Source organism: Bombus impatiens, unplaced genomic scaffold, assembly GCF_000188095.3.
Source record: "Bombus impatiens unplaced genomic scaffold, BIMP_2.2 scf_0418, whole genome shotgun sequence".
NCBI lineage: Eukaryota > Metazoa > Arthropoda > Insecta > Hymenoptera > Apidae > Bombus > Bombus impatiens.
Genome location: NT_176837.1, coordinates 541,520 through 567,284, shown reverse-complemented (window position 1 = coordinate 567,284; position 25,765 = coordinate 541,520). Strand labels below are relative to the sequence as shown.

Sequence of the window (25,765 nt, the reverse complement as noted above, 5' to 3'; positions counted from 1 at the left end):
TGAAAATTATTTGAATAGTAACTGCTTACTGCCGCTTAAAATCATTACTTCTTGTCCGGGAAATTTGAAATGATTCCTTGGCACTTAAATCAATTTCCCTCTTTTTTATAAAAACGACTCATTGTTGAAGTTCATATTAGGTACAAATTATATTTTAACATGAAATAATTGAAATATAATTTAACTATTTTTATTCCATATAAGATTCGCGGATATACATATATAATACATACATATATATGTATATTAGATATTTGTAATTTTACAATCAGATTAAGTACATATTTTTTCAAAATATTTTCAGAGTAATAGGTGTAATACATAGTAATTATTATTATACGTAGTAATATATAGTAATATATAGTTTTTACGTGGTATATATAAATATTTATACACTTTGCATATTTATTTGCAAATAGGATTTATATACATTGTTTCAAAGGGAGTATCTTACCAGAGACATAAATTTTGTTTAGGTGGAGGTTTATAATAATAAGACTTATCGCAAATATAAGAATATGTATTTTTCATCAGTCTTTAAATGTACTGTCCTTGATTGTTAATAATTAAAAAAGTATTTCTTAGTTTTTTATTAACAAATTATAAGCTTTCATAGATAAAATAAATGGTTAAAAATACGTTCTTGTAAAATTTATATATTAAAATGATATCAAATGTAGATAACGTAAGTGTATTTTATTAAATAAAGTGATACGCTATGGTCAATTTAGTTATGAAATAAGTTGTGGTTTCATATGTCCTGATTCACCAAATACCCATAATTTTACAATACCATCAGGGTAAATAGTAACCCACGTAATACTAGCATGATTCAAGCTTAATCGCAACCAGCTTTTGGGTGGAAATTGCAATGCTCTGAAATGAGTATCGATATTTAAGGAAAAATGTTTAATACAAATCCATTATGAGAGTGATTATATAAAGTAGTGTACCTGCATACAAAATATCTAATAACATTTGCATGGCAAACAAGAATTGTATATGAATCATTTTTCTGACTGAAATCTGCACGATGAAAATACTTTCTAAATGCAGCCTCGATTCTAGGTCCATCTCTATAATACTGAAATGTGTTAATATTATTCAATATTATTTTAACTAAACACAATATCAAGTTTAAAAAATATATACATAGAAGTTTTAAATTCATATAAGTAGTAATATTCTTACATTTACTTCAGGTTTCCAGTTAGATGATGGAGGTTCAGGTTGAATTGGTGAACCCTCGTTAAGAATTGGATCACACTTTACCTTTATATTTTTAAGAGATTTTTCTATGATTTTAGCAGTTTCTTGAGCCCTTGTCATTGTTGAATGTACAAGCAAAGTATATGGAAAACCTAATTCTTGCAGTCGTTTTCCTGTTGCCTCAGCTTGTTGCCTACCTTTATAACATTTTAACAGTTTATAACTATAATAGTTCATTTTGCTATATACCGTATGTTTGGTTTATTTGCATATACACTATTATTTCTTTAATTATTGAAAATGTACATTTTACTATATGCCTAGTTCATTTGTATACACACAATTATTCCTTGAACTATTGAAAATACAAAAGAATGTTTTATATGAAAGTTTGACTTCATGGGAGAAATTTAATAAACTAATTCAATGTTTTTTTTATATTCTTATTTAAAGAGATTTCAATACCAATTTAACTTTTTAAAATGGAACTGTACATTTTTTTATACAGTATTTAATGCACCTTTTAATTATCTACAAAAAATCCTTGGATCAATTTTAACTTTAAGACAACAAATGTTTTTATGTTTATGTTTTCCTTGTCTTCATACAATAAGTTTTGCATGATTAAAATTGAAACATCTTTTAAAGTAATCATTTTTGACCCAAGTACTTCTTTGTATACAATTAAAAAGATATATTGAATGTTGATTGAGTTCCATTAAAAAAATTTATATCAGCATTGAAATCTTTTTAAATAAAAATATAAAAAAAACATTGAATTAGTTTATTAAATTTCCTCCATGAAGTCTTTCATATAAAACATTCTTTTGTATTTTCAATAATTAAGGGAATAATAACATATATACAAATAAACTAAACATGCTTTATATTGGAAATACTAACCAAGATTTGTAAGTGTCCCATCTGCATCTGTCTTAGCTTCCACATTATATTGTCCATGACGAATTAAAATTATGTGACGTGTAGCTTTCGCTGTTTTATTTATTAATTGTTCATGATATGTATTTTGATTAGATTCGTTGTCTGGTTTCATTGGTTTCACTAAACTTTTTGGATCTCTCCTATAAATAAAATCATACAAATAAAAGGACCAAAATAATGAATCAAAAGTAAATACACAAAAGCAGAATGCAATATCAATATAATATCAAATAATATAAGGAACAACAAATATTTAACACATACATTTATTTAATAAAATATCAATAAAATAATGTCAAAATCTCAAATAGAATAAAGAATTATGCATTATTTAGAAAGAAACTAACAGAAATGCTCTTAATTTTAATCTATCAACTACTTATTAAGAAAACATTTAAGTTCTTCTATTTATTTATTTATGATACATAACAAAGGAGAAATAAAATAGAATTTTAATTGTACGCTATCATTGTATTGCGAAGCCAGTGACATTTTTATTGGTAACAATAATAACAATGAATACAACCTATCCCAGTTATAATCCCAAGAAGAAGATATCCTAGATTTGTCCGTGTGCAATAATTTATTATTATCATTATTATGTGGATAAAAGAACATCGCACCACCTAATGCGCCAAATCCTATAACCCATTTTTTAAAACTTGGACGTACAGGCATTGCTATAATAAATTAACAATCAAATTTTTTAACTGATTTGAATCGACATTATCGGATCCAAGTATACACCGGATTATGTTGTTATAGCAACATAAAAATATATTTTTGTTCGGACAGCTTTAGGCTAAATGTACACGAGCAACATTTTCGTACGCGCGCGATTCTACTACGACCATATGTCTTTCTTTATTTTCCTATTAAGAACAACAAAGGTAGTCATATGACTACACGATATTGCACTATAAAATGTCGCTCGTGGAGTTTCCGTGTAAAGTAGCGCTATCCAGCGGTGGAATCTTTCATGTCATTTATTTCTTTCTTCTATCATCTTTTTCTGTATTATGCCCACATTGTAATATTAAACAAGTAATTATAAAGTTAATGTTTTAGTTATTAATAACATTTTTCAAACGTCAAAATTGTAGATAACACAATCATATAAACAAGTCTAGACATATTAAAAGCACTAAAAAAACCATTTGAAAATTGAGTCGTGAAAAATCAATATGGAACATAAGAATGTTCTCGTTCTATGTAGGCGTGATATACTATGACTGTCTTAGATAAAGACAGAGACATTCTACTCACCTCTGTCTACCTTGTAAGAACGCGAACTTTGTTATCTTCCATATTGATTTTTCACAATAATCACAATTTAGTTTTCAGGTGGTTATCCCTAGCGAGTGTCGAGACCTGTCTATACAGAGATGAGTTTCTATGATCGATCATATACATATGTATATATAAGCATGATTCAGGGTAATCTCCTCACCTCAAAAAGGCAATATGTACCATTGATCACAATTTTATTTAATCTACTCTAGTTATGCGAGAGATATTCATAATTTGGAAACACTACTACACTTTATGTTAACAGTAAAAGATTCAGTCTTTATTTTTATTTACTTAAAACATATCTCAAATATATCTAATTATAATTTTATTTATTTATTATTATTAAAAATATATTTATGTTAAATATGCATAACTTTAAATAAAATTTAATTGTTTCGTTAGATACTATCCTCAATTTTGTTAGGTGTGATATAATTTCTATTGATAGGAATCCATTAAAAGATTACCATCTTTATCTTTGAGACGTATTCTGCCATTTGAATATCGTGTTTCCTGTGCGCCATCAAGATAGATTAATTTAATGGTTCCATCAGGATATTCACGTCTCTAAATTTTATATAAAAGTATTAAAGTATAAATATGTATAATATAAGTATGTTTTGTACATATATGTATTTTATAAAAAGTTAAGGAATATATATTTTTGTGGAAATATTCTTGCTTGTTACCTTATGAGTACTAGTATGTATTTCACGTTGTCCATTTGGTAAAGTAAGAACTTTTTCACCATTAGTAAAAATTTGCATTAATGTTCCATCTGGTAATGTCCATTTTTCAATACCATCTGACTTTACGATTCGTACTGAACCATCTGGAAATAATACTTCTACTGTACCATCGTGCAATCTTCTTTCTACTTGACCACTAAATAATAGAAGAAGTAATATTCACTGAATAATAAATTTTTATATGCTGAAATTAAAAATTAAATAATAAAATGAAGTGATGAATAAAGCTTACTCAGAAAATTCTAAAATCTCTAAACCATCTGGCATTGTTGTGTGCCATGTATGTGTTGATGCATAAAAATATTTTATTTTTCCATCTCTATTAGTTTCACGAATATCGCCATTATAATATATTAACTTAGTTATACCTTGATCGGGAAATATCTTCTTAATATTTCCATTTGGAAATCGACATTCAATAGAACCATCAGGGTGTTCAATCTGTGTCATACCTTGTTTATCAGTACTAGTATTACTTCGGTAAGACAAAGATATATTCTCTATGTGTATATTAGGTAGTTTATCTGCTGATGCTAAATCTTTTGTATAATTTTCATTAAAACATTTATAATCATTTTGCACATGTAATTGAGTATTGTCATTAATACCATTATGATTAAAAGGTGTATCACATTCTTTATATGATTTTTTACAATTAGCTTTTGTAACATTTGTTTGACTATTTACTTTTTTCAATTCATTGTTTGAGTCTGACTTAGACTCACTTAAATTTTCAAGAGCATCAAATTTTTCTGGAATTTCTGTTAAATCTAATGTTGCTTCTTTGATTAAATTTTCATATAAATTTCGTTTTTTAACAATATCTATTATAGTTGTTTGATTTTTTGGTGGTTTATCATTCATAATATTCGTATTACTATTACAATTATATTCCTTCTTTTTTTCTATATCCTGTTCACTAGCTATACTTATTGTCTTCATTATTGGTTCTGTCAATTTTTGATCATCATCTGATGAAGCATCATTAATTTTTTTAGATTCTTTATACTGCATGTCAATTTGTTTATTAATTTGATGAATTGCTCTTGTATTTGCAGAAGCTCCAGATCTTCCTTTATTCCTAATATTATTTTTCTTTAATTTCTCTACTTCTTGTTTCAGTTTTGAATTTTCTAATTTTAATATTCTCATTTGACATCTATGTCTAGATTGTGCTGCATTCCATCTACTTTCCTTTATATGCATATCCTGCACCAATTGTTCTATTTCTTGCTTCAAATTTTGGATTTCCTGTCTTTCCAATTTACTTTGTTGAGCTTTTTCTTGTGAATCTCGCATTCTATTTTCTAATGCGGACTTTTCACGTGCAAGCTTTTTCCTTTCTTCTTGTAAACGCTCTTCTACTTGTTTTTTATTTTCTGCAAAATTTTTTTCTTTTTCCGCATACTCTTTGCGTAAACTTTGATGATCTTCACGTAATTTTTTACGCTGCATAAATAAAGCTGCATTTTCTTTACGAAATATATTGATTTCCTGCTCAAGTTCCAATAAACGAGCTTTTAAAAGTTCTGATTTAAAAATAGTTTCGTTTGTTTCTTGTAAGTATTTTATATTTTCCTGATCTTCAGTTACAACTACATTATTATGATTATCTACATATTCATCTATTTTTTTGTTGTCACAAAATTTCATATTTTTTTTAAATGTTCCAATATCATAAAAGTTATCAATTTTTTGTGGTGTTAAATCATCTTGTCCAGATTTATGTAAATTACTTACTTCATCATTGGAAGTTAAATCCTCAGTATCTGATAACTCTGATTCATCTTTATGACACACATTTTGGTACATATCATCTGTATTACAAGTAGAATCATTGTTCTCTGTCATATCTTTACAGGTTTGTGCCTTATGCATTTTACTTTTCATTATTACAGGAGACTGTGATACTTCAAATGGCACTGATAATGTTTGTACAGTAGATGTTTCTAGGATTGAGGAATCACTCCAAGCCTTTTCATCTGAAAAGCTTTTTGTTACTAATGATTCAGTTGATATACTTGAGGTATCTGTTAATCCAATTGTTTTGTATTCATTAAATTCAGAAAATCTAACATGAGGACTGACTTCTTTATTGTCTTCAGCAATAGGAACATCAATTCTATTTATAACATTCTGTTCATTATATATAGATTCGATTTGATCCCTTAATGACATGTATCCATTTCTATTTGGTTTTATTCTATTGTCTTCATTAGTATTTTGCAAAAACATTATATCTTCATGTATATCATCATGAATAATCTTTTGATTTATAAAAGGTAAGAGATCGCAGTGAGTATCAGTATCCTTATTGGACTTCATACATTTATATGCTTGATTAGATTTTACAATCAATTGTTCTTTAGGTATGTTACTTCTTGGAGTAACTTGTTTCGCATTGTGCACACTACTGCCCATTCTATATTCAGCATTTTTTATTTTAAATGGTGTTGATTGTTGTAAGAATGCAGTAACTGCACTAGATGTAGAACAGAAGCTAGAATTCTCTGCTTTTTCTTCTAACAATTCAAATATTCTTACTTCTTCTAATTCTTTCTGAGTTCCAGAATGAAAATCTGAAGTATTTAATTCAACTGCATTTTTCACTTCATTAATATCATCTTTCAAATATGTAGTTGTGGTATTAGATTTAGGCGTACTACGAATTTTTTTCTTTGGTAATGAAACATTTTTTAGACATAAATGTTTTTGAGCTACATTTATACAATGTGTCTTTTTTGATAATTGTGCATTCTTTAAATGTTGAGTTTTATTGCATTTATCTTCATTTCTAGGACATTTAGAACTAGATTGTGTATTGTTAGTAAATGATATACTATGTAATCTTGTTTTCAATGTAGAAGGTTGTAATTGTTGATTCAATTTAAATCGAGCCAAACCTTCTCCTTTTCTTAAAAATGGCCTTTTTATTTTATTCCCTGAACTAGCACTAGACTTTTTTCCAGGAAGTTCATTTTCACTGTCTTTCAATCTTTCTTCAAGCAATGTATGAAAATCCTTTTTCGGAGAAAATATTGGTACATCATCAATAGAAATGTGATGAACAACTATTTTATCAGGTGGTAATGGTGCTACTCCATCCATAATAAATTGTTCTAGTTGTTTTTCTTCTTCTATGTCATTTTTTATACCTGTTTTATCTTTTGACTGTCTTCTTATATGGCTTTCAATGTTAATTACATCTTTAATGAATCTTTGTGTCGGTGACTTTTGTCGTGAAATTATGTTTTCAAAATTGCCACTTATATTTTGATCAATGCATGAGTCATTCTTATTTATTGCTTGTGTATAATTTTCTTTCGTTTGTGGTTTATTATGTAACATAATTAGATTTTTATTATTAATTCCAGTATTTTTATCAGATTCATTTGAATTATTTATATCTAATATATCTTTATCCAGATCAAGTTCTTGTATTGATAATTCAAGCGCTTTATACATACAATCTTGTTTCTGAGTTAACATCTGTCTTTGTATCTCTTGCTGTTTCAACAATCGTTCTTGTTGTTCTAACTGCCACTGCCTCAGTTTTTGTAAACGTTTAACTACAGTTGCTTCTAAGTCCATTTTTTGAATGGGCATGGAATGTATAATAATTTTAATATGTAAATTTCATTTATAATATAGTTGTATATTAAAGAAGTATAAACACTCCAATGATTTACATACATAAATATATATATTAACACATACAAACGGGAAAATGTAAATTATATTATGACATTTTTAAGGATATAACATTATTAGTCTCATGTGACATTATTAAATTCTTTTGATATGTATAAAATTTTTAAATTCATTTTAACAAAAAATATTATTTTATTTCTTATTCAAAATTCTAACTACGAATTACTGAAAATTATTAAAAAGCTTTAAATAATCTTAAAACACACACATACACATAAACAAACATGTAGGTATGTACGTGTATATATTATCACGAAAGTATTAATTGATCATTTAAAATTAACATACTTATATTTTCACCTTTAAAGAAAGAAAAGTTACAAAAGCGATAAAAGATACGTTATAAATTAAATTTGTCAAATTCATAATATGTTTTTAAATAAATACAGAAATACTTCTTCTGCTACAAAACCCGATTGACAGTTTAAAAGTAATATGCATATATATATGTAATATGCATATATATATGCGGATATCATACATTTGAATTCATAACGTTATAAGACAGTTACCTAACACTGACTACTGAATACAAGCATGCGATTGGTTACTCGTACAAATGTTTCTTTCATAATGGAAAAAGGGCCACGAAACTGTCTTCCAATGCAACCATTAAGTAGTAAAGTAAGTAGGTAATAAAGTTTCCAATATTATACATCTTTTTTATATTTGGAATCATTTAGAAGTAATAAATTATCAACAATAATTCATTAATATAAGTAGAAAGTATTTATTGAATTAAATTACACTATGTAAAATAACTTTTCATTGTCATTTTTATTATAAAAATAGAAAAATAAAATTAAGATGTAAATATTCATAAATATAAATATATGAATTTCCCACACAATGAAAAGAAATTACTATGTAACTATATACATATATAAGAGTATCATGCAATATTACATAAATTTATTGTACTTATAAAATTATTACACATCAATTTCATCTTTATTGTAAAATTTTATTCTGATGTGTAATATAACTTTTAAGTTATGATGCAATACATTTTAAAATTATTAATCTTTTTGTTGTATTAAAGTAATTTAATTAATATTAAATTTTGTAAGAGTAAAATGTGTATTACAAATTATAATTTTGGAAACGATAAAACAATTTTAAAAAATTCCATTCCGTATATTTTATGTAAGATTATTTTGTACATCTGGTGTAATACAATAATGTGAAATTTAACAACATAGTTGTCTACATTTGATGCTACCAAGTAAATGCATTAAAACGTTTTAATATAAGACAATTTAAATAATAAAATTAATTATAATAAAATGAGAAATAAACATGAAAATTCAAATGTTAATATATTTCAATCTTTTGTTCATTTTCGAGTAACAAACATGTATTTACTTATCAAATACATCAGAATATTAACAATTAAACGGTTTTCTTACAGCAAAACATTTTAAAAATGATATTAATTTATAAAATTTTCAGTCAATATGTTACATAGTTAACTGTAATTTTTTATCAACAAGTAATTCAACATTTTTTCTATAGTTTTATTAAAATGATAATACAGATATACAAAATGTTTCGTACTATGTGAGTATATTAGAGAAGTAAATTGAGAACACAAAAATAGTTCATATGTTTATCTGAATTTTTGTTTTTCCATTTTTATATCCTCAACTCAACTCTGCAATACTGTCACATATGAACACTCTGTGTATATATTATATACATACACACATATATGCATGTATATAAAGTCGTAATACTTTGTAAAAAAATACTTATATATTTACTGAAATATTTTATTGTAAAATTAATGCAATTATTTTTTAGTAATTTTATTATTGATATAATTAAATGATAGGTTTTCTAACAGATTTTATGATAAATTTATAAGAAATAGTCAACACACTCAAATATTTTATGAACTAAATTTGTGATCACCTTTAATTTATAAATTCATGCAATAAGCTCGCAATATTAAGCAAGAAGTAAAATTTTCTTCACTGAACATAAAATGTGAAGAAGTCTATACTACAGTTGTAAATGTCTGCTCAATTGTTAGTATCCGTAAGTATTTATAGACATTTATTAATTAATTAAACACGAAAAGCAATATTAAATATAATTAAGAAATATTCATTATATGGAAATATAATTCTGCTATGTGTTTTAAAAATAATATACTTGTTTATGTGCTTAATTACGGAAAGTGAAAATTAGTCTGTAAGTATACGACGATATTTTCTATTAGGAGGAAACACTTCTTCGTCTTCGTCCTTGTCACCCGAAAGAAAAGGATCGTCATATGCGTAATTTGGTGCCCATTTTAATAATAATTTTTCAAAAAATTCTTCTAAATTACGTGCTTCTTGATACACTTGTGATTCAACCTAAATAAAAAAAAGTATATGATTATATGAAATGTATGAATGTTTTTATAACAATTTTGTATCATATTTTATATGATATAAATTCTTCAATAGAGAACTTACAGGATTATAAGTAAAAGCATTTTTAAACATCAATCTGATGTCTGCCATTACTTGTCTTAAATCTGTGTAATGTTCTGCATGCTCAGGTTTTAATTTATCTCTAATTACATCTAGTGCAATTGGCTTTTTTATGATACGATGATAATCAACTATCTGTTAATTATAAATGAAATAATAACTTTTATGTTCCTTCAATATATTTTATATATTTTTTAAATTTGGATAGAATAAATTTACCTCACTAGATACTATTTCACGGAAAGGTAAGCTTTGCTCATATTGACAATAAAGTTCTAACACAATTCTTTGTGCAATTCGTAATTCTTTTGCACTCATTGTGTTTGGTCTTTTTTCTCCTGGTGGGTCATCTGAGCAGTCTAGTACATTAGTACATAACATACACTGCCATGTTTCACTTTCACTATTGCACAACAAAATTTGACATTAGCTATTAAACATAAATATTATTACACTATATTATTCGTACACTTACTCAGGAAACGATTTTAAACTAGGAATATGACAATATAAGTGGAAGACTTTTGGGCATTTATCACAACATAATACTGCATCTCCTCCATCCATGCATACTGCACACCAGTCTTCATTTGGATCATCCTTTGCCATGGATGCTGCAGCATTTTTTGAATTATCTATTGGACACATAATTGTACATATACACTTATACTTTATACATACAAAATACATATTTAACCAATATTTTGAATAACAATTACATATTTTTATTATTTCAATTAAATTACCTGATGAATTCTCAGCCATTGGATTCAACCCTTCATCAGTTGAACTATCTACTTGGGCCGAATCTAATTGGTTTCGTTGAGCTTCTGGTATTACTACAATTCCATTGCTATCTAATTTTGCGATAGTAAGCATTAGATCATTCAAAGATTTTTGGCAAAATTTGTCTAAACTTTTTTCAGTTTCATCTGATTTTCCAGGAGGCACAGGACTAGGCGTTTTAGGTACTGACGAACTAACTGTATGACCAACAGACACTGAACTTTGTGACTGAGGTGGAGTATCAGAAGCAGTAGTCGTCTGTGTATTATATTTTTGATTTACATTTGATTGTTGATTTTTTAACGTTATCTTGTAGGTATCATTAGTAGGAACTGACATGGAAGGTGTATTTGATTGATGGCGGGAAGTATAAAAAGGAAGACAGGGATTGACATTTTGAGGTATATGCCAACGAGCTGTAGGTGGCTGTTGCATAGGATAATTTATATGTTGTGCGGATGGAGAAGTTGGATTACATTGCTGAAGTCTTATACCAGATACCATGGATGTATTTGTTGGTTGATATGCAGGTGGTGGTACTGGTCGTTGGGAATTATTTGGAGGATATCTATAAGGTGGCAATCGATATGATACATGATTTGTAGAAGATCGGAAAGGTGGTGGATTATGTGCAAGAAGTCCACGTAAACTTGTATTCTGACCAAGTTGATCTATGTGAACTTGTTGATGAGGATGTGTGGACGATGTTACTTGTTGATGACAGCTTCCCAAAGGACGTTGTTGCATTATCATTGGTTGTTGTAATCTGTTATTGAAATTGACTGGATATGGTACACGAGGTTGATGTGCTTGTGGTGATGACCGAGGTGGCATGTTATTCATAGGATAATGTTGCATATAATTTTGCGACTGTGTTTGTTGCTGCTGTTGAGATGCTATATGAAGAGGCACTTGTTGATAGGAATTTTGTTGCATACTATTAGATTGTTGTGTAGCAACAGGTAATTGTGCAGCTATGGAAGAACCATCCATATGTACATTTGACAGATTAGTTGTTTGCTTTTGATCTGTCTGTGATTCATTATATGGCATAGATGGTGTTGTATTTACTCCACCCAGTGGAGATATTGAAGGATATACTCTACCATCCACTACTATTCCTCCAATAGATGAAACCACTAAAATTAAGAAAGAAAAGAAAAAAAATATTTAATATTATACAAACCAAATATTTATTAGATGACTAATTTAAAAAAAAAAGGAAATCAGTTTTACTTGTAGCAATAAAACTACCTATTTAATAACATATAATTAAGCACCTATTATTATTAATTTAACCTTTTATCAAATCTGGTACTTTCTCCAAGGACAAATTTATTCTAACTGGTATTTCTGGATTTGGAATGTCAGCTCGTCTACTTTTTATTCTTTGTAAATGACTTGTAACAGATCTGCAAAAAAAATTATGGAATATTTATATTTATTATATTTATATACATATATTTAGTATTTCAAATACATACTTTTTGCTATAAAGTAATTCCATATCTGAACCTTTTTTTAAGGCATGAGTTACAAATTGGATACAATGATCAGTAAGCTTAGATAATTGATCTAAAGCAACTTTTTTCTCATTTAATGTGTTTTGTTTCTGATCACAAACTTCATTTAGACGCATAACTAATTGTTTTCCTCGTGTATTAATTGCATTTGTTAACCTGTGTGAAAAAATATTACATAAGTTAAATAATTTTGTTTCACTTAAACTTGAAATATAAAATTTACAATAACTTACTGCACCACCATTTGTGTTATGTCTTGCACTAAATTTTTCTTTTTTTCTAAAATAAGAACTTGTCTGTCTTCTATAACTTTCATTGCACTTTTTAATAAAACTCGTTTATAACTGCAAAACAGAGATTTTAAATATAACATAAAAAAGTTAATTTTAATATTTATAGAAAATATATAAATAAAAAAAGTACAAATACAGAAGAATTACCTCACTTCTTTAAGTAAAGTTGACACTGAAGCACGGGTTTCAGTAGCAATTTCATGAATAAATTTGTACTTATGATCTCTGTGTTCACTTAGCTGACAATCTCTACAAGTAAGTTTATCACATGTTTGACAAAATAAAGATAATTGTTCATGTGGATGAATTGTACAAAATAAATAGCCAGGTATTTTTTTGTTGCTTTTTTTAACATTATCTCTATCATTGGCAACTTCATCCTTTGGTTTAATTGTGTGATCCTTTGTTATTTTTAATCTCTGATGTGCCTTTAAGAAACACAAATTCAAAATAATTGTCGTTATTTCTAAAGAAATATATTTAATAAACATACTACTGAGTAATATTTTCATTACCATAACACAGTTTTGACATATAAATTCTTCACATTCTACACACCAACTTGTGGCATTGGCATTATCATGACAGCTAGTACATTTTTTTTCTTCTTCTGTTTCTTTAGATTCATCATCAGTACCTGGACTATTATCCTCTTCTATAAATTTTGATAGGAATCGATTTTCGATTAAGTTTTCTGCCTGTGTGGTGACATTACATATCTGACAAGCAATTACATTACTTTCCACTGCAATGACATATATGTTTTAAAGTCATGGCTTAATTATTATATGATATAATACACTTATATATAAAAACATAAATATTTTATAAATTATATTAATATCAAATGATCATTTTGAATCATAAAGATACTACTAAAAATTTATTCAAATAAACATAAGACTTGTTTCATGCTGTTTCTGTCGTTTAATATAAATAAGGTGTTCTGATATTTATGAATATTATTATACAGATTAGTAAATAATATTGAGGCAGATATAATTTGATGCTATTAATTTTTCAAGGATCAATTACAATACTTAAATGGAATCATATATTTCTTAATACATTAATCGATATAGCTCAAATACTAGTACCATTTTACAATATTATAATTAATATATGTCCTAAACTAATATATTCTTAACATGTCATAAACAGCTTAAAACTTTTTCTACATGTAATATTGCTACATCAATTAATGCATTTAAAAAATTAATGCATTAAACTAATCTTCATATATCCTTTATATCCACCCATAGAAAAGCTAATGATGTTAAATAATATTCTTTTTGATCCCAGTCAATTTCTATTTGGGAAATTTTTTTATACAGCAAGTAATTTACAAGATATTTGAAATCATTAAGCTAGAAGGTTCACTCTATAGATGTTAAGAAGAAAAACTCGCGGAATCAAAATTTAATAAAGTTGCAAAATGTAGACGTATAACATAGCCTTACACAGAACATCCACGTCGACCGATGTGTTGTGATCACTGAGTTTACTATTAACACATGTCGAACATGCTGCATGTAAACATTCTAAAAGTTTTGGATCATCACCGAAAGTAAATGTCTTTCCACAGAACACACATTTCGATAAAAATGCACGTGTCTCATTTTCTTGGCCCTCAGTTGTACACTCGATACGCTGTTCGCACTCTTCCTCAATGCAAACGCCCTGCACTTGAGATTGTTGCATATCTTGCTTCGCGCCAGTTTGATCAAGTGGCTCTTCTTTAATCGTTGCTATAGGACCGGTTGTTAACAACTCATTCGTCCGAGTTTCCATTTTAAAATTATCAAAGTATGAACGTGGCTACACAGAAGAATCGTTTTTATATCTTATGAAAATATATCTTTCTTGAACCATGTAGCGCCATGGTCCACCATGCTACATATTCCACACTACATACTCCACACTCCACTTTGATTGCAATTACTATAGTTAGGCAAGAAATTCGATGCAACGTATAATGGCGCCCTCTGAAATAGGGATTTTGATATTTCTAGATATTTTGGTAATTTTAATAATAAATCAAATATCTTTTTAATAAGGAAAGAAATTAATAAAAATTTTGTAGTATAATGAACTATTGTATAGAATTTCTCTTTTATTAATTAACTATTTACTTAGACAATAGAATATATATTTATACTATTATGTTATCGCGTGAACATAACTTTAATTACCTGTCTCGAATATAGCTTTAGTATGGGCTTAATCTAGGAAGATCGACATATACATGTGGAACGTAATTTGAATTGTTAATTTTAATCGTCGTGTATGTCTAAAAGACAAAATGTATCTAGAAACTGTATAAAGAATTGATGCGTAGTACGACGATGGGAAAGTTAAAATTTGGGAACAAAAATACTTTATTTAGCGAACTTGAGAAATTTTGTTAAGAATCGCAATCAATTGACAGCTTCAGTTAAAGTCACGCAGGCTCTCTCGACTGAATGTTTGTTTCAAAGAATTAGAGATTTAGAACTATATGCTTAAACGTTCTGCTTTTGTGTCTTAAAAGCATTCGGCTAAGTTAGCTCGGTGAAAGCCCAAGAGAACCATACATTTTTTCAACGAATAATTTCTGCGCGCCACGCAAAGTGCATGCTTTCTTTCACACATACACACGACGTTGTCGATTACATCAGTCTTGCGTTCCCACTACCATCCACTAACGAAGATCGGAGAGTGAAGTTAGTATAGGATATGAAGCGTTGATCTACAGGGTGAAAACTATTTTTCGATTAGTCCACTAGGATCTGAGAGGATCCAGATTCTAGGAGAAGAACTAGAAGGAACTTTATGAGCCAAGGAAGAAACAAAAATTGTCAGGATTCTTGCCATTGCAATCTAGGATCGCGACACGCCACTTGTATCAAAAATTATCAGAATGATCTTATGAATCACTCTAGCGAACAGAGCGAATCAGCGTTCCATAGGTACCAACCCACATTCCTGAAAAATCACTATAAATTTGTAACAACACATTTTATATAGTGCAATTTATAGGGAATATTAATTTTAATAGTTTTCGTACAGTGAACAAGTCATACATACTGTGTGTTGTATTATATACGAGACCTTATAAATATCATCAAAAAGAATTAGGATCTTTAAAACATGAATTTAAATAAAGGACATTCAGGTACCTTTTTTTGCTTTGCCTTTTATATTATATTACTATAGAATAAATAATCATTTATTTCTTATTTTTACTTCTTAATATTATTTGCACATGTTTAAATTGATTCCACTATTAACATAATAACAGAAGTTAATAAGAATTAATTCATTAATAACTATTACACAATTTTTTTATATTTCTTAGATTTTTTCTTTATTTATAATTAAATATATGTATTATTTAGGTAATTTTGTTCTTGATAATGAAGAGAATAATAATCTTGACAGTGATGCAAGTAACGATAGTATACAAACATTGTCAGAAGACAGCAGTTCAAGCAGTTATGATATAGATGATATAGACAACGAAGACGATGAGGAACTTTTTCATTCAAATAATGCACACACAAGTAAATTTTATATAAAATTTAATGTTTAAATAATTTAAACTTAATTTTTGTAATAAAAATTAACATAGTGCTATATGCTTTTTATTACTTATAATATTATAGAAAGGTAATATTTCTATTTCTTTTTAAAGGTGGCAGTACAGAATCAATTTTATTAAGTGCAAGTGAGGAAGAAGATGAAGTTGTAAAGGCAATAATTAGATCAAAAGATATAAATACAAATCATCCTCCACCTATTAAAACAGAAGATCATGTGGTAGATATATGTTTCCATCCTAATTCAAACATGATGGCTGTAGCTGATATTGCAGGAGATGTATACTTGTAAATTTTATATTCATTAATATCACATAATTAATATGTTGTTAATAATTTTGAATAGCTTGACACATATATACATGTATATTTCTTTATCTGATAGATTCAAATATAATAATACAGAAACAGATCTGATATCAACTTTAGAATTGCATCTTAAAGCATGTCGTGACATAGAATTTAATGACTCTGGTACAACTTTATTTTCTACTGCTAAGGATTTATGTGTAATGCTCACTGATTTAGAAACAGAAAAGCTAATAAGACTTTATGAAAATGCACATGAGTATGTATATAATCATTATAGTTAATATAAATAAAAATATAAGTGCCATTACTTAATGTTTGATTTATTTTAGGAAGCCAATATATACAATGACTGTAATTGGAGAACATATGTTTGCAACTGGAGACGATGATGGTGTAGTAAAAAGTATGTTATTGTTTTTTTCTCTTCTCTGTTTCATTGAATCCATTATATTTATATTTAAGTATTTTAAGTGTGGGATCTTCGACAAAGAGAGAATAAACCTATATTTTCATTAAAAAAAATGGAGGATTATGTAAGTGCTATAGTAACAAACAAAGAAGGGAAATACTTAGTTTGCGCAAGTGGAGATGGATGTCTTACTACATTTAATATACCAGGAAAGAAACTACATGTTCAAGTATGTGTAAATAGATATCATGTTATCCAATTATATATAATTATATATATATAAATATATATAATCATTTCATTAGTCAGAAGAATATCAAGAGGAACTGACATGTCTTGGTTTATTTAAATATGAAACAAAAATATTGGTGGGTACAGGTAAAGGAAAAATGTATGTATATAATTGGGGAGAATTTGGTCTTCATTCAGATGAGTTTCCGAATTTAACTAAAAAAGCTATAAACTGTATGATTCCAATTACTGAAAATGTTGTGATAACAGGTGGAGAAGATGGAATACTTAGGTATAGTTTAAGATTTATTATGTATCTCTTTTTTTATATTAATTAAAATAATTATGTATTTGTTGTATGTATTAATGTACAGGGCTACCAGCCTGTTTCCTCATCATCATCTTGGAATAGTAGGAGAACATAGTCTTTCTATTGAAGCACTTGATGTTAACAGTGATGGTACTTTAATTGCATCTTCGTCACATGATTATGATATCAAGTTTTGGAATGTACAATATTTTGAAACTTTAGACGTTAGTAAACGTGTAAAAGGTGGAAAGCAAAGACAATTAAAACATAATCTTCCAAGTAGTAAAATTGATAATGCATCTACCTTTTTTTTGGATCTTCAATAAAGAAAATAAATTATTATGAATGTATTGTAAATTTACAAATGATTAAATTATTAGATTCACATATAATACTGAGATTACATATTTTCATATAAATATGTTCTTAATTCATACATAACATGTACATACATATTACATAGTTTATATGTATAACAAAAAGTTGAACACAATTATACTTTTTGAAGATAAAAATAATAAAAAAACATATTTTAATGAATTACATGTGAAATTTTTAAGCTACATTTATCATTATTTATTGTATTTTGTTGCATTTGTCAAAATTTAGAAGCTTGATAAAAATCAAACAGATTTCATGCAACCTGAAAACATACTTTAAATGTATATTTACATTGCTTCAAATATTTTATTAAAATATTTTTGATGTTACTTTCTAATATTTTTAATATTATAAAACAAGAATTATATGTATAAACAAATAAATCTTAGTAACCATTTATACTTAATTTTATATGTTCATTATAACAAAAATATTTTTGAAAATTAACCATAAATGACAAATAAATGTCTAAATTTTGTGATTTATTCAATTCATATTTTAACTAGATTTGATATCAAACAATTGATTCTTTCGTATGTGTTGTACAATTATCATAAAACATACATGAGGAAATTGACAGAAAATATAAGTCATGTAAAAAATATTACGAAGTATAAGTTTTAGAACAGTATTTAATTAGTAGATATTGCGTTTTATAATTCGTAGTCTATCTATTATAAAATTTGCTTACCATACAGTGCTTTATGTTTTTGAAACAATGTTAAAGTTCTACTAAATGTGAGCTTACATCTGTTTTTGTACATATAAAATATGTTTACAAAAAGGATTGAAAAATATTCACGAGATATTCAGCAATGATTACAAATATGTCAAGTATTTCTTATAATTTACATTTAATTTGTAAAAAGAAATCAATTTAATACAAATATATAAAATGGATTGTAATACCAGAGTTCATAATATATTTGCTGTCATATTATGATAAATAATACTGATAGTAAAAGATATATAATTCTTAATTTAAAGATTTGAAATTTTTATGCAATTTCCAAGTATTCTTACTTTCGCACTCATATATGTATAAAAAGTTACTAATAATGAAAATCTTATTTTACATAAACAATATATACGATTGGGAAATATTTTAAATAAAATATGTGATATATGAATATTCTTATTGATTAATAAATATATTGAATATTACCCCCTTAAGGGTTCACTGAATTTTAGAAAAATGTGTTTAAAAAAATGCTTCGCATAATATATTAAATGTAATATTACGAAGATGGGCCTTAAGGGGTTAACAACATAATTATATTATTACAAATTATATATAAGAATTTATATCTTTTTACAGAAAAATGAAACAAATTTTAATGATTTCAATTGACTTATTTCAACGTTATATGCACTAATGTAAACGTAACATACATTACCTTAAGAAAATTTAGATAAATGTTCCAAACTCATATTACAAGTAATTTAAAAAGTGAGATTCAGCCTTGATTATACTAAATTATAAATATTCTTGCTTATAATACTTATATTATTTCACTGATGATTCATTTGACGTAAATATTCTGGTGTATGATAGTGTTGCTGTTGTACATGAGCAAGTGAGGGATGAATTGGAGGTGGGAAACATCGAACGTGTTCAACGCTTGTTGCGTCACTATCTCCACTCTTCAAATATTTGTTTAATACAGCAAAAATTTGTGAATTTAGCACTTGAAATCTTCTAATCCTATCCACCATTCTTTTTAAGTGCTATTTCAAATGAATAACGATTAAATATTTAATAATCGAAAAGATTATATTATAACTCATGTATAAATACTTACGATTCCTTTAACATTTTCATCTTTACCATCAACACGTTGTACTCTCAAAATATGATAGCAAAAATCAAGAGCTTCGAATCTCCTTTGTTGACCAAGTAATACAATCATAGCACATCCAGCCCAGTGTAAACCTTCACCAAATAGTTCTCTGTAATGAAAATGGTATTAAATGATAAAACCTGTATTATTACTAATAGTAAAATTAAAAATTACTTACTCAACAGTAAATTCTGTTTCCCCAACAGGAATGCAATATACAAATTGTAATGCACTCCATAATCTATGAAATTCTGTACATTCATCAACATTCATTACTCCATTTACAGGAGGAGGACCAACCCAAATAGGATCATCTAAGAAACTACGTAGTCTACTGAGCACTACTTCAAATATAGACAAACCACAACAAAGCCGTTCTCGGGTTAATAAATCTCCTTCTCTGGCAATCATTGCTTGCTGTATGATTAAAATAATTTTAAGTTTACAACACAATTAAACATCTTATATATTTTTATTATTTGCATATGTTACATAATGTGTATATTCATTTTATTACTTACTTTAGCTGTACCTAAATTATCTACATTGGGGACGATTTGTAAAGCTGCATATTTTGCTTCAAGTCGTTTTTGTTTAGTCTCTGGTTTTTCACCCTCTAGAATTGAAGTTATTATAATATTTTCAAAAATAAGATTGTTTTGCACATATAATTTGAAAATATTACCTTTACAATATGGTCTTGGTAATATATTTTGAAATGGTGCTGCATGTAACAAATCACAAACTTCTTCTTGTGATAAAGCTTGTTCCATTAAAAGACAAAATAAGATTGTGTTACCAAACTCGCGAAAATTATGAAAAAGTTCCGTTTTAGCATCTGGATATTGCACAATGTCATTTAATTGAGCATGATAATATCCCAAAACTCCTGGGGATCCATAATCGTATCTTGGAAGTTTACAAACTTTTGGCATAGCCTCCATTAATGTCTTAGTAAATTGATGTAAACTTCCTTGAATTAGAGATTTCACAATTTTTAAAAGTTCTTCCATTACTACTGCAATACCTTGATATCCAAGAAGTTTACACATTGTACGGAAATGTTGTGGTCCAACAAATCCCGAATATTGCCCATATTGTGTACTATATGCTAAATTTAATTGTTTACTTCCCCAAAGATAATGATGAGACATTTGAGGAGGTTTATCTCTATGTACTGCTTGTACAAATTGAAGTCCACGACATTTTACAAACCTATTATAAATATATTTTATTTTTAATACAAATAATTATGAATTCTGTATGTATTTATATAATTGGGTTTTACTTTATAACACAATTATACCTATTCGTTGCTGCATTATAACAATAATTCGGTAAAAAGTCATAATTCAATTCCCAAAATACATGAAGAGTGATTCTTCCATATGGGGCTAAAACATTATGATTTGCTTCACGAAACATAGCATCATATTCATCTAATGCAAGCCATTTACTTAAAAGTTTATGAGTAAGACGATTCACTTGTAAAAGTCCTTCCAATTCCTTTAGTACACAAGATATTAAGTTATTAAAATATTGAATGCAAATTAAATACAAGTACAACATATTAAATCTATTAATTCAACTTACCACAACTCCCGTTATATCGCCAGATTCAAATTTACTAATTGCTAAATCTAATGACTTTTGCATATCTGCATTAATGCGTTGCGTAATCAATTTGTTCAAATCAATACTTCTTCCAAGTAACTGAACATGTCTTTGTTTTAATAAAGTTTCATATCTGTTAGCACGAGGATATGGAAGCAAATACGCTCCTAACGCAACACATTCTACTCGAAATCTTTTATCTAACAATATACTTGCAGCAAGTTGTTTATAGTGAGCAAAAATTTGTTCACTAAGCTTGTAAACAAATTGATCAAAACATAAATTTACTTCAGCCTCTACTTCATCATAAAGAAACTGTTTACGAAATATTGTCAAAGCATATAATGCACTATCATTGTATAAGTCAAGTGGATATAAAACGTACCTAAAAACAAAATATTACGTTACAAAATATTTTCCAAATGATAGATATATTTCCTTTTTACTTACTCCATCATTGATGGTTCCTTGCTTCGTAATATATGATCAGTCAAAATCCATGGCATGGACATTTCAATTGGAAACTGAAACATATATTAAAAGCTTTTAAAACTTATAACATAATTTGCATATTATCAATTATAGATCTTAATACATTAATAATATAATAATTATACATTTTCATTAAATAATTTGTACAATTGTACTAATAAAATAATTTTTTAACAGACATACATTGATTTCATTATTTAATGCACACTATTTGTGAAACAATAAACTTATAACAACTCAATGCTTAAAAAATCGTAGAACATGTATTCTCTATGTATTAGTTAAAATCTATACAATAGAAACATCATAATAATAATAATGAAATCAGTAAACCATATTAACGATGATCATTGCAAGAAATTATAAGCATAAATAACTGCTACATCACTCGTGTCTAATAACATACTTGAATACGTTTCTCCATGGTAATCAGATCGCTGCACTCTTCATTATGCTGGTGACGAACTTGGCATTTCTAGACATGAAATCAAGTACACAAAACGCTATTTAATAATATCTTTTGCATACATATATTAATACAAAATATTTACCGGTATTTAGTAAAAAATGAAGCAATAATATCAACTATCATTTTTTAATAAATGAGTTTTAATTAAACTTATTTATTTTAATAAATAAGTTTAATATACTTTAATAAACATGTTTAGAGTTTGGAACTATGTTAAACTATATTAAACAAATGTTTAGTTACTTGTATCTTCCGACCCATGGTCATTTCTAGATAAAATTCTCTGTACCACAATTGGGATAAGTCACAACAATCTTGTAATGATTCTGAAATAAAATAACGCTATTAATATCCTATTTTAATATGAAATATAACTATATCTAATTCATTATACTAACCACTAAAATTTAAGAGGTAACTCCAATAAAAACTAGTTTTATGAAATTGATCGATTTGCACAAGGTATTGGCCATCAATGTCCTTCCTCAAAGTACGTTTTCCGCCACTTTTATCCGCAATTAATGATTCTAACATAGTACGGACCATATATAGTTGTGTTGAAGAGGGTCCTGAGAAAATACATCTTTTAATAAAGTATTGAAGTATACTATTCAAAAATATAATTATATTTATTTTTAATCTTACCAACATTTCGACGTGGTACTTTAATACCAAATCCATTATCAGGATCCTTCTTTCCTTTTAATGCAGGATCTCCTAATGGTTCTACTCCAAAATGCCAATCAGCACAAGTTTCTCGTACTGACACAATGATACTGAAGAATATAATAAACGTTTATAAATCGTTAAACAAGTATATGAAACTATGTTTATATAAAAAAGAAAAGCATGCTTCCATATAAATAAAAAATAATATACAAACCTCCTAATAAGATCCTTTTTATTTTTAATTGCTTTACGTAATGGTTCTCGCAATGTAAGTTGAACAAAATCTTGTAATTCCGCATATATGTTTCTACGTATTGCGTCAATAAAAACTGTTTCCATACGCGCCATTAATACTTGTAATCCTTTAATCATTGCAATTACTTCTATCAGAGCAAATTTTTCTTCATCTGTATAATTATAACGCGTAGCCTGATAAAAAGAAAAGGTATTAGTATACATCATATAGTTAGTAGAAATAATAAATAATGTCTTACTCTTTCATATTCTTCAGCTTCCTGGGGACATTCTTTATTCATATGATGATCAGTAGGATGTAGAAGTTTCCAACTATAAAGTTCTGTTACTACACTTGTCCACTGAGAAAGTAATTGTAATCCACGTAACGCTAATTCTGCAGTTTCTCGATTTTCCGCATCACTGCCACATTCCTTATATGTCGTAGTTACTTCATTACTGTATCTATATCACAGCAAATATATTTTTATAAGTTTAAAAATTAGCATTTTTCTTAATTTCGGAAATATTTTTATTCTCACCTTGCTAATTCACTAATATATTTAACATGATCTTCCCTAATTTGTGGAAGATGTACCATAAGATCTGCTTGTGGACTCATACTATTTGATGAAGAAGACAATGGCCATTTTGAAGCATCAAAATGTTTAGATCGTTTGATATAATTAAAAGGTGCAATTTGCATATCACCAAACAATGGCACTACTTCCAAGTTTTTGAAAATTCTATCAATTCTATCTAATTTTAATTTCTTTTTCTGATCTAACTTATTGATATTGCAAAGCTCACTATCCATTAAAAATAAACCAAATCCCATCACTTTTACCAACATGTGTTTTTCATTTGGAGTCAAATACATTTTAGTTTCAAACATATGAACACATATATTAACAACATCTGCAAGTAATTCTTCATATCCTGGAATTTTTTCTAAATTTTCTTTGACTGTATCACGAATTTTATTTTGTGTAGCTAAAAACATTGATAAATTTTGAGATTCTTGTAATGTTTGAGAATCAGACATCACTTTAAGGAACTGAGCAGCTCTAAAATGAGAATATAGCTATTTTCAATAAAAATTTTAATGATTTAATAAATTTAAAAAGAGTAATAATTACCTTCGGTATGTGGAATAATCATTTTTTACACTAGATTTCATATTTTTAAGTTCATCCAAAACTGCAAACATATTGATAAATTTTCCTAAAGTGAGTAAATATGCTTCAGAAACAAAATCTTTTCTTTTTTCATGATGACACAAACGTTTCACTTCTCCAGAAAATCTTTCAATTGCCTTTCTCTGAAGATTAACATTCATTTATTATTTGTATGTAATAAATTCAACTTTGTCAATATGCATATAATAACAAGTTATTAGATATTTTTATTATACATACTTGAAAATACATAAAATTTAATAATTTATTTACTTCTGGTGCTAATACTTCTACTGTTTTCTCATAAATTTCTACTCTGTTGGGCTGTTCATTTGATTTTGGCTGAGGTATTGCACGAGAACAACATCTCCAAGTATATAACATTACAGCATGCTTCAAACCTTCTTCTAATAATTCATTCTTTAAATTAAAAATTATATATTATATATGTAATAATTCTATTGATAGCACAAAGATAGAGTTATCTAATATCAGATACTTATTTACCAAACTTGCATGAACAGTAGCTTCTTCAATGTACTTAGCAATCCCAGTAACAAAGCCATTTCTATCTTCAAAATTAGTATCAAAATTGGCTTGATATACTACAGAACATGGTTGTGCTTCAATACAAGGTTGTTCATCAGGTAATGTAAATTCATCAAGTACATCAACATTGGATAAGGCATCACCCAAAGTTACTTTATCAGTAGCCATTACAACTTAAGTATAAACCTAGATAAAAACATTACATATTATTAAAGATAAAATCGTATTAAAAATATATACAATTAATTTATTTTTTAGAAACATTTATGGGAAGAATTTTAAATGAAAGTCTAGGGGCAAGTTAATAATCACAAAAATTAAAGTTTGACATAAAAATTGATCAAAATCACAATTATAATTTAACTTACCTCTATAGAGGTTACGTTTCTAGAGACAAGTATACTAAAACCTCGAGTTTTTTATGATAAAGCAAAATGATTCTGGGATTATTTTGCAATTTATTCAGTACATTTTAGTACAATAATTTCTAATTGTACCTTATACACAAT

At 27.3% G+C, this 25,765-nt stretch overlaps 5 protein-coding genes and 2 long non-coding RNA genes across 13 annotated transcripts; 3 read left to right on the top strand and 4 right to left on the bottom strand.

The window, feature by feature from the left end:
* Nucleotides 1-640: 640 nt before the first annotated feature.
* Nucleotides 641-3,167, bottom strand: LOC105680891 (serine/threonine-protein phosphatase PGAM5, mitochondrial). 2 transcript variants are annotated; one of them, XM_012386720.3, is made up of 5 exons: nucleotides 2,678-3,167; nucleotides 2,113-2,291; nucleotides 1,192-1,406; nucleotides 954-1,084; nucleotides 641-876 (listed from the first exon to the last, which is right to left on the bottom strand). In XM_012386720.3, the coding sequence occupies exons 1-5, from the start codon at nucleotides 2,827-2,829 to the stop codon at nucleotides 732-734; spliced, it is 822 nt and encodes a 273-aa protein (XP_012242143.2). In that variant the 5' UTR covers nucleotides 2,830-3,167; the 3' UTR covers nucleotides 641-731. The 2 variants fall into 2 exon arrangements, with proteins under 2 accessions (XP_012242143.2, XP_024224071.1); XM_024368303.2 differs by lacking the exon at nucleotides 2,678-3,167 and adding an exon at nucleotides 2,416-2,438.
* On the top strand, nucleotides 3,164-3,772 carry LOC117151766. The gene is made up of 2 exons (XR_004461879.1): nucleotides 3,164-3,430; nucleotides 3,496-3,772. It is a non-coding gene; the product is annotated as an uncharacterized LOC117151766 (long non-coding RNA).
* Nucleotides 3,751-8,048, bottom strand: LOC100749532 (centromere protein J). 3 transcript variants are annotated; one of them, XM_012386876.3, is made up of 3 exons: nucleotides 4,426-8,047; nucleotides 4,134-4,329; nucleotides 3,751-4,011 (listed from the first exon to the last, which is right to left on the bottom strand). In XM_012386876.3, the coding sequence occupies exons 1-3, from the start codon at nucleotides 7,797-7,799 to the stop codon at nucleotides 3,883-3,885; spliced, it is 3,699 nt and encodes a 1,232-aa protein (XP_012242299.1). In that variant the 5' UTR covers nucleotides 7,800-8,047; the 3' UTR covers nucleotides 3,751-3,882. The 3 variants fall into 3 exon arrangements, 2 of the variants coding, with proteins under 2 accessions (XP_012242299.1, XP_033177139.1); XR_002946853.2 differs by having other exon boundaries at nucleotides 3,912-4,011; nucleotides 4,134-4,276; nucleotides 4,426-8,048; XM_033321248.1 differs by lacking the exon at nucleotides 3,751-4,011 and having other exon boundaries at nucleotides 4,187-4,355; nucleotides 4,426-8,048.
* Nucleotides 8,049-8,288: 240 nt separating this feature from the next.
* LOC112212994 lies at nucleotides 8,289-11,626 on the top strand. The gene is made up of 4 exons (XR_002946850.2): nucleotides 8,289-8,528; nucleotides 11,149-11,258; nucleotides 11,332-11,406; nucleotides 11,490-11,626. It is a non-coding gene; the product is annotated as an uncharacterized LOC112212994 (long non-coding RNA).
* LOC100749413 (E3 ubiquitin-protein ligase TRIM33) lies at nucleotides 9,760-15,303 on the bottom strand. Of its 2 annotated transcripts, none has more exons than XM_012386848.3 (12): nucleotides 15,182-15,301; nucleotides 14,450-14,974; nucleotides 13,505-13,734; nucleotides 13,137-13,417; nucleotides 12,930-13,040; nucleotides 12,658-12,852; nucleotides 12,473-12,585; nucleotides 11,134-12,312; nucleotides 10,863-11,022; nucleotides 10,607-10,790; nucleotides 10,370-10,522; nucleotides 9,760-10,267 (listed from the first exon to the last, which is right to left on the bottom strand). In XM_012386848.3, exons 2-12 carry the CDS (start codon nucleotides 14,778-14,780, stop codon nucleotides 10,094-10,096), a joined length of 3,111 nt encoding a protein of 1,036 aa, XP_012242271.1. In that variant the 5' UTR covers nucleotides 14,781-14,974; nucleotides 15,182-15,301; the 3' UTR covers nucleotides 9,760-10,093. The 2 variants fall into 2 exon arrangements, with proteins under 2 accessions (XP_012242271.1, XP_012242272.1); XM_012386849.3 differs by having other exon boundaries at nucleotides 10,094-10,267; nucleotides 10,863-11,001; nucleotides 15,182-15,303.
* A 428-nt stretch (nucleotides 15,304-15,731) lies between these two features.
* Nucleotides 15,732-18,175, top strand: LOC100745661 (WD repeat-containing protein 55 homolog). 3 transcript variants are annotated; one of them, XM_033321334.1, is made up of 9 exons: nucleotides 15,732-15,870; nucleotides 15,911-15,937; nucleotides 16,367-16,531; nucleotides 16,663-16,855; nucleotides 16,953-17,135; nucleotides 17,209-17,282; nucleotides 17,351-17,517; nucleotides 17,594-17,811; nucleotides 17,894-18,175. In XM_033321334.1, the coding sequence occupies exons 1-9, from the start codon at nucleotides 15,801-15,803 to the stop codon at nucleotides 18,153-18,155; spliced, it is 1,359 nt and encodes a 452-aa protein (XP_033177225.1). In that variant the 5' UTR covers nucleotides 15,732-15,800; the 3' UTR covers nucleotides 18,156-18,175. The 3 variants fall into 3 exon arrangements, with proteins under 3 accessions (XP_033177225.1, XP_033177226.1, XP_003490357.1); XM_033321335.1 differs by lacking the exon at nucleotides 15,911-15,937 and having other exon boundaries at nucleotides 15,733-15,870; XM_003490309.3 differs by lacking the exons at nucleotides 15,732-15,870; nucleotides 15,911-15,937 and adding an exon at nucleotides 15,944-16,143.
* A 1,377-nt stretch (nucleotides 18,176-19,552) lies between these two features.
* Nucleotides 19,553-25,764, bottom strand: LOC100749174 (cytoplasmic FMR1-interacting protein). The gene is made up of 19 exons (XM_024368279.2): nucleotides 25,625-25,764; nucleotides 25,215-25,442; nucleotides 24,948-25,127; nucleotides 24,669-24,850; nucleotides 24,072-24,596; nucleotides 23,790-23,994; nucleotides 23,510-23,724; nucleotides 23,272-23,402; nucleotides 23,025-23,195; nucleotides 22,870-22,952; nucleotides 22,564-22,632; nucleotides 22,116-22,189; nucleotides 21,645-22,050; nucleotides 21,358-21,557; nucleotides 20,737-21,266; nucleotides 20,573-20,667; nucleotides 20,230-20,468; nucleotides 20,013-20,160; nucleotides 19,553-19,938 (listed from the first exon to the last, which is right to left on the bottom strand). The coding sequence occupies exons 2-19, from the start codon at nucleotides 25,422-25,424 to the stop codon at nucleotides 19,723-19,725; spliced, it is 3,879 nt and encodes a 1,292-aa protein (XP_024224047.1). The 5' UTR covers nucleotides 25,425-25,442; nucleotides 25,625-25,764; the 3' UTR covers nucleotides 19,553-19,722.
* Nucleotide 25,765: the final 1 nt, after the last annotated feature.